Source organism: Argopecten irradians, chromosome 2, assembly GCF_041381155.1.
Source record: "Argopecten irradians isolate NY chromosome 2, Ai_NY, whole genome shotgun sequence".
Classification (NCBI taxonomy): Eukaryota; Metazoa; Mollusca; class Bivalvia; order Pectinida; family Pectinidae; genus Argopecten; species Argopecten irradians.
The window spans coordinates 65,819,922-65,833,024 of record NC_091135.1 but is presented as its reverse complement, the minus strand read 5'-3'; the positions used below and the strand labels follow the sequence as shown (position 1 = coordinate 65,833,024).

The window sequence follows — 13,103 nt, the reverse complement described above, 5'->3', positions numbered from 1 at the left end:
GATGGCGGTCGATCAGTCATCTTGTAGACCAATCAGTCCCAAAATGCAATATGCACATCAGTGTCCTAGGGAAACCTACATATGAAATTTCAGAAAGATCCCTTCAGTGCTTTCTGAGAAATAGCAGTAACAAACTTTAACTATCAAAATCCAAGATGGCTGTCAGGCGGTCATCTTGTTGACCGATCGGTCCCAAAATGTAATATGCACATCTAAGGCCCTAGGGGAACATACATATCAAATTTGAAAAAGATCACTTTAGTACTTTCTGAGAAATACATGTAGTATTAACATGAATTGTTAAAGGACGGACGGCCAACAGACAAAAAATCTATAGGAAATATAGTTTGCTGAGTTACCTGAAAGATGATATTAAATTAATTTCTCTTAAACATGAGCATTAAATTTGTGAATTAAGTGTAGCAGCAGCCGCATCTGCATGCATATGTGCATGTGAAAAGGGCCCCAAAAGAGCACTGTTCACGGTCACTGCCTAGACTCTACAACGGCATCCATTAACTGAGATAGAACCTTTATTTACACCACAGTAACTCTAGTTAGATCTTTGTTATAATCAGTTACAAACATAAATTTATTAATTTATTATATTCTAGTTAAAGAAATTCCGTTTGCATTTACGAAACTGCTGTTGAAATTATTTGTTTACATTCAGTTTGTAAGATTAGGTCACAATCGCACTGTGACTGTCAAATTGTCCAAAACCCAATTGCATATTATCAGCTTCTAAAATAAGATCATTAACGTAATTTGTTTTAACCTGATGAAAAGCTTTGTATCTATTTATCTAATTTGCAAACAAGTGGATTGTTTTGGCTGGAGTTGAATATGTAATCACACACACTTAGTGTGATAGCCTAATTGACCTTTTTGACCTCGCATCTATTGCCGTCTAAGGCCCCTGGGGTCAGCCCTATCATTTGTACAATTTCAAATCCCAACCTTATAAGGATGCTACCATTGCATTATAAGTGTTCTTTCATTCTTAGTTGCAGAGAAGTCGTTTATATGGAAATAGCTAAATTAACCCCTTTTGACCCCACCCTTCAGGCCCCCGGGGGTCAGCCCTATCATTTGCAAAAATTGAATCCAAACCCTATAAGGATGTGACCATTGCATTATGAGCGTAATCCCATGTTAAGTTGCAGAGAAAAAATCATTTATATGGAAATTGACCACTTTTGACCCCATCCCTCAGGCCCCCGGGGGTCAGCCCTATCATTTGCAAAATTTGGAATCCCCACCCTATAAGGATGCTACCATTGCAATATGGGTGCTATACCATGCTTAGTTGCAGAGAAGAAGTCATTTATATGGAAATAGCCAAATTGACCCCTTTTGACCCCTCCCTCAGGCCCCCGGGGGGTCAGCCCTATCATTTGCACAATTTTGAATCCCCATCCTATAAGGATGCTACCATTGTATTATGGGTGCTATAACATGCTTAGTTTCAGAGAAGAAGTCATAGCAAATTGACCCCTTTTGGCCCCGCCCCTCAGGCCCCCTGGGGATCAGCCCCATCATTTGTACAATTTTCAGTTAGTAGCCCATAAGGATGCTACCAGTAAAATTTTGTTGAAATCCGACCAGCGGTTATGGAGAAGAAGTCGATTGTTGACGGACGCCGGATGACGGACGACCGGACGCCGGACGCTGCAGTATCCCATAAGCTCACCTCGGTCCTTCAGACCAGGTGAGCTAATAACAATGATATACAATATATAATTTAAGCATAATTGTAGTATACTGTATATATGATACAATATTATAAAAAAAAACATATCAAATAGCAGAACGATCATAGATATTCACCTATAAGAGCCAGATAAAAGAGTACATAACCGGGTGTGGAGTAGTGAGATCCATACAGAAACTTAGGCTCTGGCATCTCTGTGTATCTTTCCTGATGAAGAAAAAGAAACCATTACCAAGAAATTGTAAATACAAGTTCAAAATTAAGTATTTCTAAATTAAAAGAAGAATTTAATATAATAGTAAAATTGTCAATATATCAATAAAGCATTATTGAACATTGCAAGATCTTTTATACCCTCATTTTTGTAATTCTTTCTTCATTTAGGGCTCCTATGGGTTTGCTGAGATCTCGGAAAGTCAATGGATTAGACAAATCTAGATATGAGCTTGTGTAGTCTTGTATAACCCATGGCATCACAGGGTACTGTGTTAACCCATGGCATCACAGGGTACTGTGTTAGGTCACTAAAGCTACGGTCAGCAACACTGTAGAGTAAAAAAATCATATCTGAGATTCTACAGGAACTTTAAATATCACAATTAGATGCTGAGGAGGCAATTACAGATAATAATACATGCATTATTTAAATACAATCAATAAATGTTAAATATTTGGGATGGGACAACTTAAAAGAAACTTAAAAATAAATTGAAATGATTCCAGGTTGAGACTTAAACATGAACAGACCTGATCAAGTGGTTGTTATTAATGAAGCATGGAAAGCCTTCTCTTCTGGAACCCCTGGTTCTATTGTTCTTGTTTTATATCACAGCATGTGAAGCTCTTTATTTACCACCATTGATCACCAAGTTTCAATTACAGTTTTTTTGTTATGTTTGATTTTTCTAATTTAAGACTGACTTAGCCCCCACAACACAATCTATTTCATATAACTGATGTTGCTCTGATTTGAAGAGACATGCATGAAGTCATAGCTAAAAAATAACATCAGACCAGAATGATCGACAGATAAACTAGAAAGTTTGAGGTTTTGTAAGAGAATTAATAAATAGTTTGTAATAAAATACAATATATCTTAATTAATTCTAGACTTACCTATTTAAATATATAAGGTAGTCATAGTTTGATATATCTCCACTCTGCCAACGTAAAGTCATATCCTCCTGTCCTGTGTCTTCTAACTTTACATCTGTAAAAGAGACAATATAATGATGAATTGAACTTGCTCTGTAGATATTTTATATATGAATTATCATATACATGACTGTGGAAGTGACTTTTGCAAAATGGTCTCCTTTGATATATCATACATAGATGGAAGTCAGCTAATATTGAAAATATTTTTATTTCAAAAGTGAATCAAAGAACTAAAAGTACTGCAAACACAATGCAGCAGAAACAGAAAAATTTGAATGAAATAAAATTAATTTCCAAAATCAAAAAATGTAATTATATAATATTTTTTATCAAAACATCAAGCTGTTAGGCAGATATGTCCTACTAACCAAAAAAAAAAGATACTATATGTCTTAGAAAACTAAGCTCAATTCAAGGCTTTGTGTATCTATCAGCAGTCAAATGTCTTGTGGCCGACTTTGATTTCAATTATTTCAACTGATCATTCATTTAAACAAACTTGGTAGTCCTTCATCTCAGTATATCACAGGCCCAATAACAGGTCTCTAGGCCTCTTAGTTATTCACAAGAAGTTGTTTAAAGATTTCAGCCTATTTGAAACATTTGAACAAACTTGGTAGCCTTAGGCCTTCATCCAAGCATGCTACAGGCCAAATATCAGTACTCTGGGCCTTTTAGTTATTGAGAAGAAATCGATTGAATGAAAAGTTTATGCACGGTGGATGGCGGACGGCACACGACGACCGACGATGCATGATGAAAATAGCTCATCCTGACCATTCGGGTGAAAATGAGTTTTCGTTCTAAACTTTTGACTCTTGTGTTGCACACTTATGTAGGTAAAACTTTGCACACATGAGGGCAGCCTTATATTGCCTTTACCTCAGACCTGTTTTCAACAATTATTTAAAACATTATTTTGATGGACACAGAAAGGGAAACTCCAGTTTACTTTTAAATTATAACTTTCAGGTCTATAAGCCTTAGATAGTAAGTCCAACTTCTATTATCATTAACAGAGATTATGTAAATAAGACAGAGGAGTCACCAGTGTGCATTGATTGTGTGTATATACAGCCAGGAAAGACCTAGATGGATTCTACACACAGGCCGTTGTTCTACCAATCAGAAGGCAGCCTTCCCATGACTGCCTTGCAGTAAATGTAGTAATGGAAAAGCCGCCTTCTGATTGATCCAAAAGAATTTTACAAGTATTCAATAAATAGGGAATCTATGAATGGAAGTTTATGAAAGAAATGGTTCAAGAGGCCACCAGCAGATGTTATTGTAGGGCAAGTTCTACACATATAGTATACCAGATAGCTATAATACAAGTGCTACGCATTAAAAAATATGATGATGGCTCTTTCATCATTCAATTTAAAGTATAACGAAATACCAAGTCTGTGCTTTTAATATACTCTACCTCCTTGCTGCATGATAAGTGAGTATAACTCATTGCGTTCTTCTGCAGTCTTCAGTGACAGGTACAGGTGAGGACAGGAAGAATTCTCATGGCAAAATATTTCTATACCCTGAAAATACACATCAATTAGATGTATAATCATAAATCAAACTTGAGTTATACAAAATTTCCTTGTTTGATTGTGCTTATATAACGTTCCAGCTACATGTATGGTCATTTCAGTATATGCCAGGTTTTTGTGAAGAAAGTTTCAGCTCCAAGAGGGAAAACCAAATGAATTGACAAATGGTATGCAAAAATGAAAATGGATCAAAATCATTCTTTGAATTCTATTTCTTGGTATTATAATACAGATATATGTTTCACTCTGATTTTGTTCTGACAGATATAGATTATGCACATCTACATTGTATGTGGATTACTACCACTGTCATAGAAATACCTCCAATACAATATACATGTATATAGTTTAGGAGGAGAAATCTCTTGATCATTGTGTCAAACAGACAGACAGATGGACACATATAGACAACCTGGGGGTATAACTGTGAGGGGAAAGACATTTTACTAGAGAGCTGATCATTCATCAGAAATTCAAAACAATTTAATACAAACCAGCTGTTTGAGGAGAAATCTTCTTTTTAACACCTGTTTCATGTCTTTAAATTTTATTTTAATGACTGGTACCTGAAACAAAGCAAGCACAAATATATAAAACCTTAGTTCATAGGTTTCATTTCTTTAAATTTTATTTTAATGACTGGTACCTGAAACAAAGCAAGCACAAATATGTAAAACCTTAGTTCATAGGTTCATAGTTACCACATTTTATCGTTTATATGAATACAGTAATGGTTATCAGATGTATCAGATCAACCCCGTTGATCATTGATGCTGTTGATTAATAAAAAGGATTTTTAAAGACCTCTGGATTGCACATTTTATGAAAGCAGTATGACTGTCTTTACCTCACACTGTGAAGGTACATGTACTGGTGAATAAAAGCAACGATCATTTAAAGACTTTTAATTACATGTACTGTATCCTATTTCTAATTACATGTACTCTCTTTTTGATCTCGTGTATCCTATTTATAATTAAATGTTTTCTATTTCTGTCTGTGTAAGTCTGACTTACACTTTCGATGTTGTTAAATGGCTGGAAGTATAGTCTGGAGGAGGTCAGCATGATTCGCCCGGGGTTAGTCACTAGAGGACTGATCCTGTCACCTTGTGCCTCCATAAGGATCTTCTCATACAGGTCATCTAACCTAAAACAACAAGGTAACATATCTCTTTCACTTTTCATTAGATAAATATTGGAAGTTTCTATTCTTATCCTCACGTTTAGCTACCAATTTAGGATGAGTATGTATATACTTCTAACAGTGAACCAGATGAAAAACGCACAAGTACCTGGGGTTAAAGGTAGGTTTCGCCCAATGAAATATAAAGACTACGAATTGAAATTTATCCTATACATAGATATAATCTTCAGATCATTTTTAATGCATACAGCGAAAAATACAGGTGGTCAGTTGCTTAGCTTGATCAGGAAAATACACCTCTAAAAATAGAGCAAAGTCAAGCTTTACATAGAACATGACATTTTTTTTTTTTCCAAAACGAGGCCGCTTCAACAAACGGAAGCGCTAGCTTGCAACAAAAAGTCAGATAGCAGTAACAGTCTTACCACGGCATGTTCAGTAAAAAAAATAACAACAACAAATTGAATTGCGATGGACTGTTTATACATATCATATCATCTTAAACACTTCATGTAACTTAAGCTTACATATGCTCGCTAGCTAGCTTAGTAGATCAAACATATATCTATTAAGTCTGTCGCTGTATGAATTTTAACTCACCACGTGCAACAGAATCCAGGCAAGTTCCGCTTGAGACGTGGCTTCTGTTTCTTCTATTGCTACATGCCATCTCTGAATTTCATTCCCTAGAGATATCAAAGAGTGCTACCGATTCCATTCTAATTTCCTCGTCTTTGTTGCCGATTTAAATACTTTTTTTTCTCACACGCTTTTGTTTAGCCATTTTGTTTACTTTAAGTGCATAACAATGCGCGAAACTTCGACAACACAATCTATTGCAGCTTCATTTGAATACTATTCTGTCTGGCTGACAATCGTAATAAATCAAGAATTTCCTTCAATTTTATATGCAAGACACATTTATTCAATCTCATCCACTTAAAGAAACTAAATTGAGGTATTTTTTAATACGTTTTTTCATCTTTTCTTCCGTTTATCGGATTTTACAAAAAAATATTTTTTGGTTGGGCGAAACCTACCATTAAGATCAACATTAATTTTCATTAACTAGCTGGTATATCTTTATAGCATATAGTTTAGCAAGAAAAAATTCAATCATAATTATAGCAATAATAATAATTTGGTCTTTATATAAATGTCTAACTTACCAACTTGTATTAAAGTTTACCCGAGATCGTCTTGACAACACAATTGCATTAATCTGTAAGACAGACAAGTTAAAAACAAAATTTGAATTATAAGCTGAAATGTAAAATGCATGGAATTTATTTAAGCATTGAACATCTTTCAGTTGGCATTCATAGTCCATATGAGTGCATGCCAATTGGATAGAGGCAATTCCATGAAGCAGGGCTTCACATTGCATTTGCCCCTTTCAGTTGGCATTCCTTTGGGCTATAAATGCCAACTGAAAGACTTTCAATGCTTATATTTACATTTAGTTACAATCTTATGATGAAATCCCATGAGATTTTGCATTTATAAATAATAAATCTTTCATTATCGTCAAGGATAGAACAGCCATTTGATCAGCCATTTTCTGTGCTTGCTGGCATGACAATTGTGACTTCACAATGATAATGACGTCAAAATAAGTGGCTGAAGTTCATAGACTATATGAATGCAAACTGTGCTTGGTAAGGTTACATAGTGGGACTGTAGTGAAAATGTAAATATAAGGCAAACAATGTGTTTTGAATCAGAAAGTTTCTCAGACTAACTATTGGCAAGTTATTGTGTGTATAAAGACATATTAATATTCTGGTACTAAATCATTGATATTGGATGTAGTCACCATGGCGGACTGGTCTGCAGGAGGAAGTGTAGAGGCACGGTGTAACTGACACATCTGAGGAAGGCAGTCGTCAGCTGTCACATAATTCAGAGAAAATCTCAGCTCTACTGTCTCCTGTGCACAGAGATATAGAATAAAATTAAAAACTGTATGCATCAGATTATTATCATATATAATACCTGATAAGTAGATCAATGCTAGAAGTATTGCAGATTCTGCTTGTCTTCCTGTATTAATAGTTTAGTTTACTTCTCTTGTCACAAATGGTATACTTTCTTTATAATGCCAAAATGAGATACGTATTAGAGCAACACCATTGAATTTTGAATGTGAGGTTGAATGTGAGTTTGCGGATTTTTTAGCATGATACATGATGCCAGCCAAGTGATTAGATTACTAATCACATCAAGGTGTCCTTACAAAGCCCAAAGTGGGTAAAACTAATTATTTACAGAACTCCTACACTGAAGTTATTGTGAATGATAACTAAAGAATGAATGTGTGACCATCAATACCTCTTCTCAACAGAAGGTAATTCTACATAACAACTCTTGAACTAGAAATATGTCTGTTAGACGTTAAGTGCCAGCTAACTTATTCTTACCTAAATTTCCAGTATGAAATCATCCCCGGCATAGGTGTACGTAGCACTTTCATACATTATCTTTGGGACTATTGCAAGGAAATGAATTACACCCTTGGTGTATTGTAATAAATATTTCCTTTACTTCATCAGAACTTTAAATGCGAAATTACTTTGAACTTTGTTTAAAGTGTTCTTTGTTACATAGAAGTGTGTTTCTCATCATATTGATATTGATACGATAGACTAGTTTTGCTGTTCATAATAGTCGTCCGCTAAAACACTGTCCGAAGTCTCTGTGCACATGGTGACTTACCCGTGCCATGCTTGAACGCCTTTCTGGGGTACATTAGATCTAGAACTCAGACACTCAGACTGAAATTTTATAATATTTTTATTCCGTTTCTCTTATGCAAGGCTGTGTAATTTTACAAATATTTATTAGAACTGCAGCAAATACGGTCTGTGGTCACAGTAAGCGACAGTGCAACGTACACCTAGGACTTCGGATGATGTGAAATAAATTAAATTTAATCTCCTAAATAACGCTGTAAATGTGGCGGGTACTTAAAGTTGTCCTTTTTGTCACTTTCTTTGATTGACTTAATAAACTTGATTCGCATTGTATTGTTCCGGAAGTTTCCAAAGCCGATCAGATGCCTAGAATAGCATGATCAATGCAAGAGTTTGTATGATACTCCGCTTGAATTTTACACAAAACGAATGTGTTGAGCATTGTGTAATGTCACTGTTGTAAATTTATAGTAGATTATCGCTGACAAGCATATCTTAGTATATGTTTTTGAAAGGTTTGTGTAACTAAATTACGGCGAAATCTATTAATCTATTAAAGACATTGACTTCCAGTATTGCATGCTCACTTGGAATCTGCCTATAGCGGATGTACACAGACTCCACACCCAACAAGGCAAACAATAGTGCAAGTCAGCTCGCACTAAAAACGGTGCAATTTTCTCTTTCGATATTATGTCAGTGGAGTTTATAATCAGATGAAGTAAAAATAGAAAGTGTCAGGTTATACATATTATATTCAAAGACAGAAGTTTTTTCATCTTTTCAGACATACCTTTTGGAATGTATAAGGCGCTATGATGTTTTTCGCCTTCATTGCAATGACTTGGTCAGTTTTGATCTTCACCATCCGACCATTCATATCCATCCTATGATTACATCATGCAAAAACTTGCTAGTGCATTTAAACACATTAATCTATATATATATACAAGGCCAGAATTAATAAATTGTCAGTTTGCCTAAACCCTACCCAAGACTTTATGACTAGGTAGGTAGGTAGGTAGGAAAAATATTTTATTTTATTTACAAAGTTTATTCTAATTGATTTCTCTATTTCTTTTAAAGCAAAATATACATCACTTACTATGATTCACTACATTTCCAATGAGTGTCAAGGATAAGTAGCAAGACAAGCAAATACCAATGTAAAAGATATAAAGATCTGATTCTGACATCAATGAAAACAAGTTTTAAAAATATGTCAATAAAAAAAATTGAAAGTTTGAAACTTCAATAAAATAATTTGAGTAGGAGGGTTTTCAAATGGGTAGGTAGGGTTTAGGCAAACAATATTTTAGTTTTGGCCCAATTGATGGCAAATATATTACTTGTTTATAAAGCAATAATATGTTCCTAAGGAGCAAATTCTAAAAAAGTATATAAAGTTCAACTACGGGTAACAATTGTTTTTATGAAATATGTAAATATGTGATTTTTTTCTATTCAATTCAACAATCATTCAAAATTAAATCAAATTATCCTTAAATGATAAATATCCAGCTGGTGCTTGAAAAACTTTATTTTATTTCTCACCTTGAGAACAGCCCACCAGACCATTCATTGACTTCTTTGACATATCTCAAAGGAAACTGAAATTGAGAAATAAATGTTCATAAAAGACATCATCAAAGGTATAAATCATAAGCTAAAGCATTTTCATCAAAACTTGTTTTTATAAAAAAAAAACACCAAGAGGCCCATGGGTCTTAACAGTCATCTGACTTGGCACAATACAACACCTCAAAGAATATAGAAGTGGCAAACAATTCAGGCAATGCAAAAGAGCACTTTTGATAGAAAAATGTAAATTTCTGATATATTTTCTGAATTAGACCTTGAATAAAGTTCAATGTCATTCATTTTAATAAACATCCATATGGTGTCCCTTGATCTCCACCACGCTACAAGTCCAATATCAGGTATCTTAATTTTTTACAAGAAGTTTTTTAAAGATTTCAGCCTATTTGATTTAGACCTTCAATGAAGGTCAAGTTCATTTATTTAAACAAACTTGGTAGCCCTTCATTCCAGCATGCCACAGGCCAAATATAAGGTCTCTAGGCCTCTTATGTAATTAGTTATTCACAAAAATTGTTTAAAGAATTTAGCGTATTTGACTTCTGTGACCTTGAATGAAGGTCAAGGTCATTTATTTGAAGAAACTTGGTTGCCTTTTATCCCAGCAAGCCACAGGCCCAATATGAGTACCCTAGCTGGGCCTTTTCGTTCTTGAGAAGAAGTCTTTTAAAGATTTTAGCCTTTTTAATCTCTCTGACCTTGAATGAAGGTCAAGGTCATTCATTTGAACAGACTTGGTAGCCTTCACCCCAGCATGCTACAGGCTAAATATCAGTACCCAATGCCTTTCAGTTATTGAGAAGACATTGTTTGAATGAAAAGTTTACGCAAGACAGACGACAGACGGCGCACAACTAATTAGGACGGTGCATGATGACAATAGGTCATCCTGACCCTTAAGCTTTGGGTCAGATGACCTAAAAACTTAATAACTATGTCTGGTATTGTATGGTGCTCTATTTTTGCCCACATAAATATAATCACGCACTTTGGTTTCCTGGTGACGTAACTTATCCGACTATATATGGATTGTGGGGTTGCTGTTTATTCCTTCTTATTCCAAAATGATGGCGTGAAACTATCTACTAGCCAGTATTTAGCCCACAAATACAGACTATTTTGTAATGCAATGTTAGTGGGGTTGTTTTAAATCCTAAATTTTTTGTATTACATTTTCGGCAACTTTATAACTGCAGAAAATATCATCTCCAGGAAAGTATTTTGTCACCTAGCTAACTTTATGATATAAATGGACAACTAGATAGATCATAATAATATTTATGGATACTGCAAAGTATCATGTTTCTTATTTTAATAGAATTAGTTTTGTTATTTGTAATTTTCATTAAAATAATTCAAAATTCTAATTTTTCAACATCATTATAGTGTTTTTCTTTATCTAAGCTACAGAGTGTAATAGCAGATCTTACAAAATATTTTCAAACTTTGCCATATTATTTTATAAAATGGGAAAAAAATCTGATATCAGTACACTTCCCTTATCCCCAGTTATTTTCCTATCTAAATCGGATCAGAATTTTATTTCTGTATTTTCAAAACCGGAGTTTTTAGATGTGTGAAAAACAGTACCTATAGGATATACATATTAGCATTGTACAACATACAATTTTAGAATTTACACTTTGTTAGATGAACTCTTAACTTCTATTAATTTGATGTTCATTAAATCCAACTGCAGCTGAAAATATTTTAAATGACACAAAATAACATTTACGCTTGCAGCTTTTACTTATGGTATCATAATAATACATGCTGTATTTATCTAATTCTTACCTTCAGAATAGGGTGTTGACTTTCCTTAGGAACAAACACAATTGACTTAGAGCAGATTTTCAAATGACCTCTCTGTTTCCTATGAAAGTTACAAATGAAAACTGTTTTTTTTTTTCTAACAGAAAAGAATTTTTTTTTTACATATTGCACACCAAATGAAATTTGCATCTGATATATATTTATAATTCATATGGATTTATTTACATTAACCAATATGCATGACCATGAATAATATTTTTTCATGAGATCAATAATGTAATGAGAAGAATACATAATTATAGAATGATAAGATATAAATCTCGCTAATATTTGTAATGACTAAACTCTATTAATAAATGACCAAAATTTAGTACTCAATACTACACATCTATAGCACATGTTATTAGCTGAATATATACAGCAGACATTTTTTTCTCAATCTTGGTCATGGAATTAAAAATGTTAAGACTCTGCAGACTAGTTAACACTTGGTTGCCAAAAACAAATTGTGGTTTAATTCATATGTTTTGAGATTGATTCAATTTTCATTTTTTAGAATTTCACTGTCTTTTATAGTCACTATAACTTGTATTTTTGTACATTAAGTAATTTACCTTTTTATGGCTTCATTTTCTGACAGATTATTTGGGTAAAAGAAAACACTGAAGTCTTCAAAATAGATTTCTCCCGGTTCCAGCAGGAGCAGGTTAAACCTTCAAAATTTGAGAAATAAAGAAACTATCTTTATACATGTATATGTATGATTCCAGGGACTCCTATTACGCACACTCTCTAGATCTTACAATACTTAAATTCCAGATCTCGAGTTTATTGTAAGCAATGTTAACAGTACAGTATCTCTTTACATTAATGTACATTCACTACACCGTGTTTATCATTTGGAGTCCAGTCCACTGACTCATGAACATGAAAGATGTTTACAAATGTGACTAGGCTTCGAAGTTTGAATACTAAAAAACATGTTATCAACAGTTTGTGGAAATCATCGGGTAGGCTATAGCTATTTGAGTAGAAATTGGTCGATTTTTCTCAACCTGATCAAGGCCCTACAACATTCATCAACTACTAGTTCAACACGACTGCCCATATATTGACTGTTGACATTTTTTAAATTATCATAACCACTGAAATTTTACCTTTCTTGTGCGGCAGTGTCAGTCTCTATAAACGTCATTTTCGTTTTAAATTGTTCATAACATCACAACTTTTCACAAGTCGTCTAACCCCATCGTCTGCCTACCAAAATTTCCGGGGTCAATGGTCATTTCCGGTTTTGAGAGATCATTTTAGTCGATTTATAAATCCATTACTCCACTGATTTTAAATTTATTTGTATAAAATTCACCTGAGCAAAAGTATCAATTTTATTTATCTATATCATTTTATTAAAATAACTACACTTATTCATATATCTATGAAATTTATTTTCCATATAAAATAAAATGTCTTCTC

At 33.8% G+C, this 13,103-nt stretch overlaps 1 protein-coding gene across 1 annotated transcript in view; it reads right to left on the bottom strand.

Annotated features, from left to right (window-relative positions):
* Window positions 1-12,991, bottom strand: part of LOC138316243 (protein FAN-like) — a 52,642-nt gene extending 39,651 nt beyond the window's left edge. The window contains 14 exon segments of the mRNA XM_069257855.1: window positions 1,831-1,921; window positions 2,069-2,233; window positions 2,235-2,259; window positions 2,831-2,924; window positions 4,299-4,407; window positions 4,914-4,985; window positions 5,436-5,568; window positions 6,735-6,787; window positions 7,382-7,495; window positions 9,052-9,145; window positions 9,813-9,868; window positions 11,652-11,730; window positions 12,245-12,343; window positions 12,788-12,991. Of these exon segments, the coding sequence (XP_069113956.1) occupies window positions 1,831-1,921; window positions 2,069-2,233; window positions 2,235-2,259; window positions 2,831-2,924; window positions 4,299-4,407; window positions 4,914-4,985; window positions 5,436-5,568; window positions 6,735-6,787; window positions 7,382-7,495; window positions 9,052-9,145; window positions 9,813-9,868; window positions 11,652-11,730; window positions 12,245-12,343; window positions 12,788-12,825 (1,222 nt within the window). The 5' untranslated portion in view covers window positions 12,826-12,991.
* Window positions 12,992-13,103: the final 112 nt, after the last annotated feature.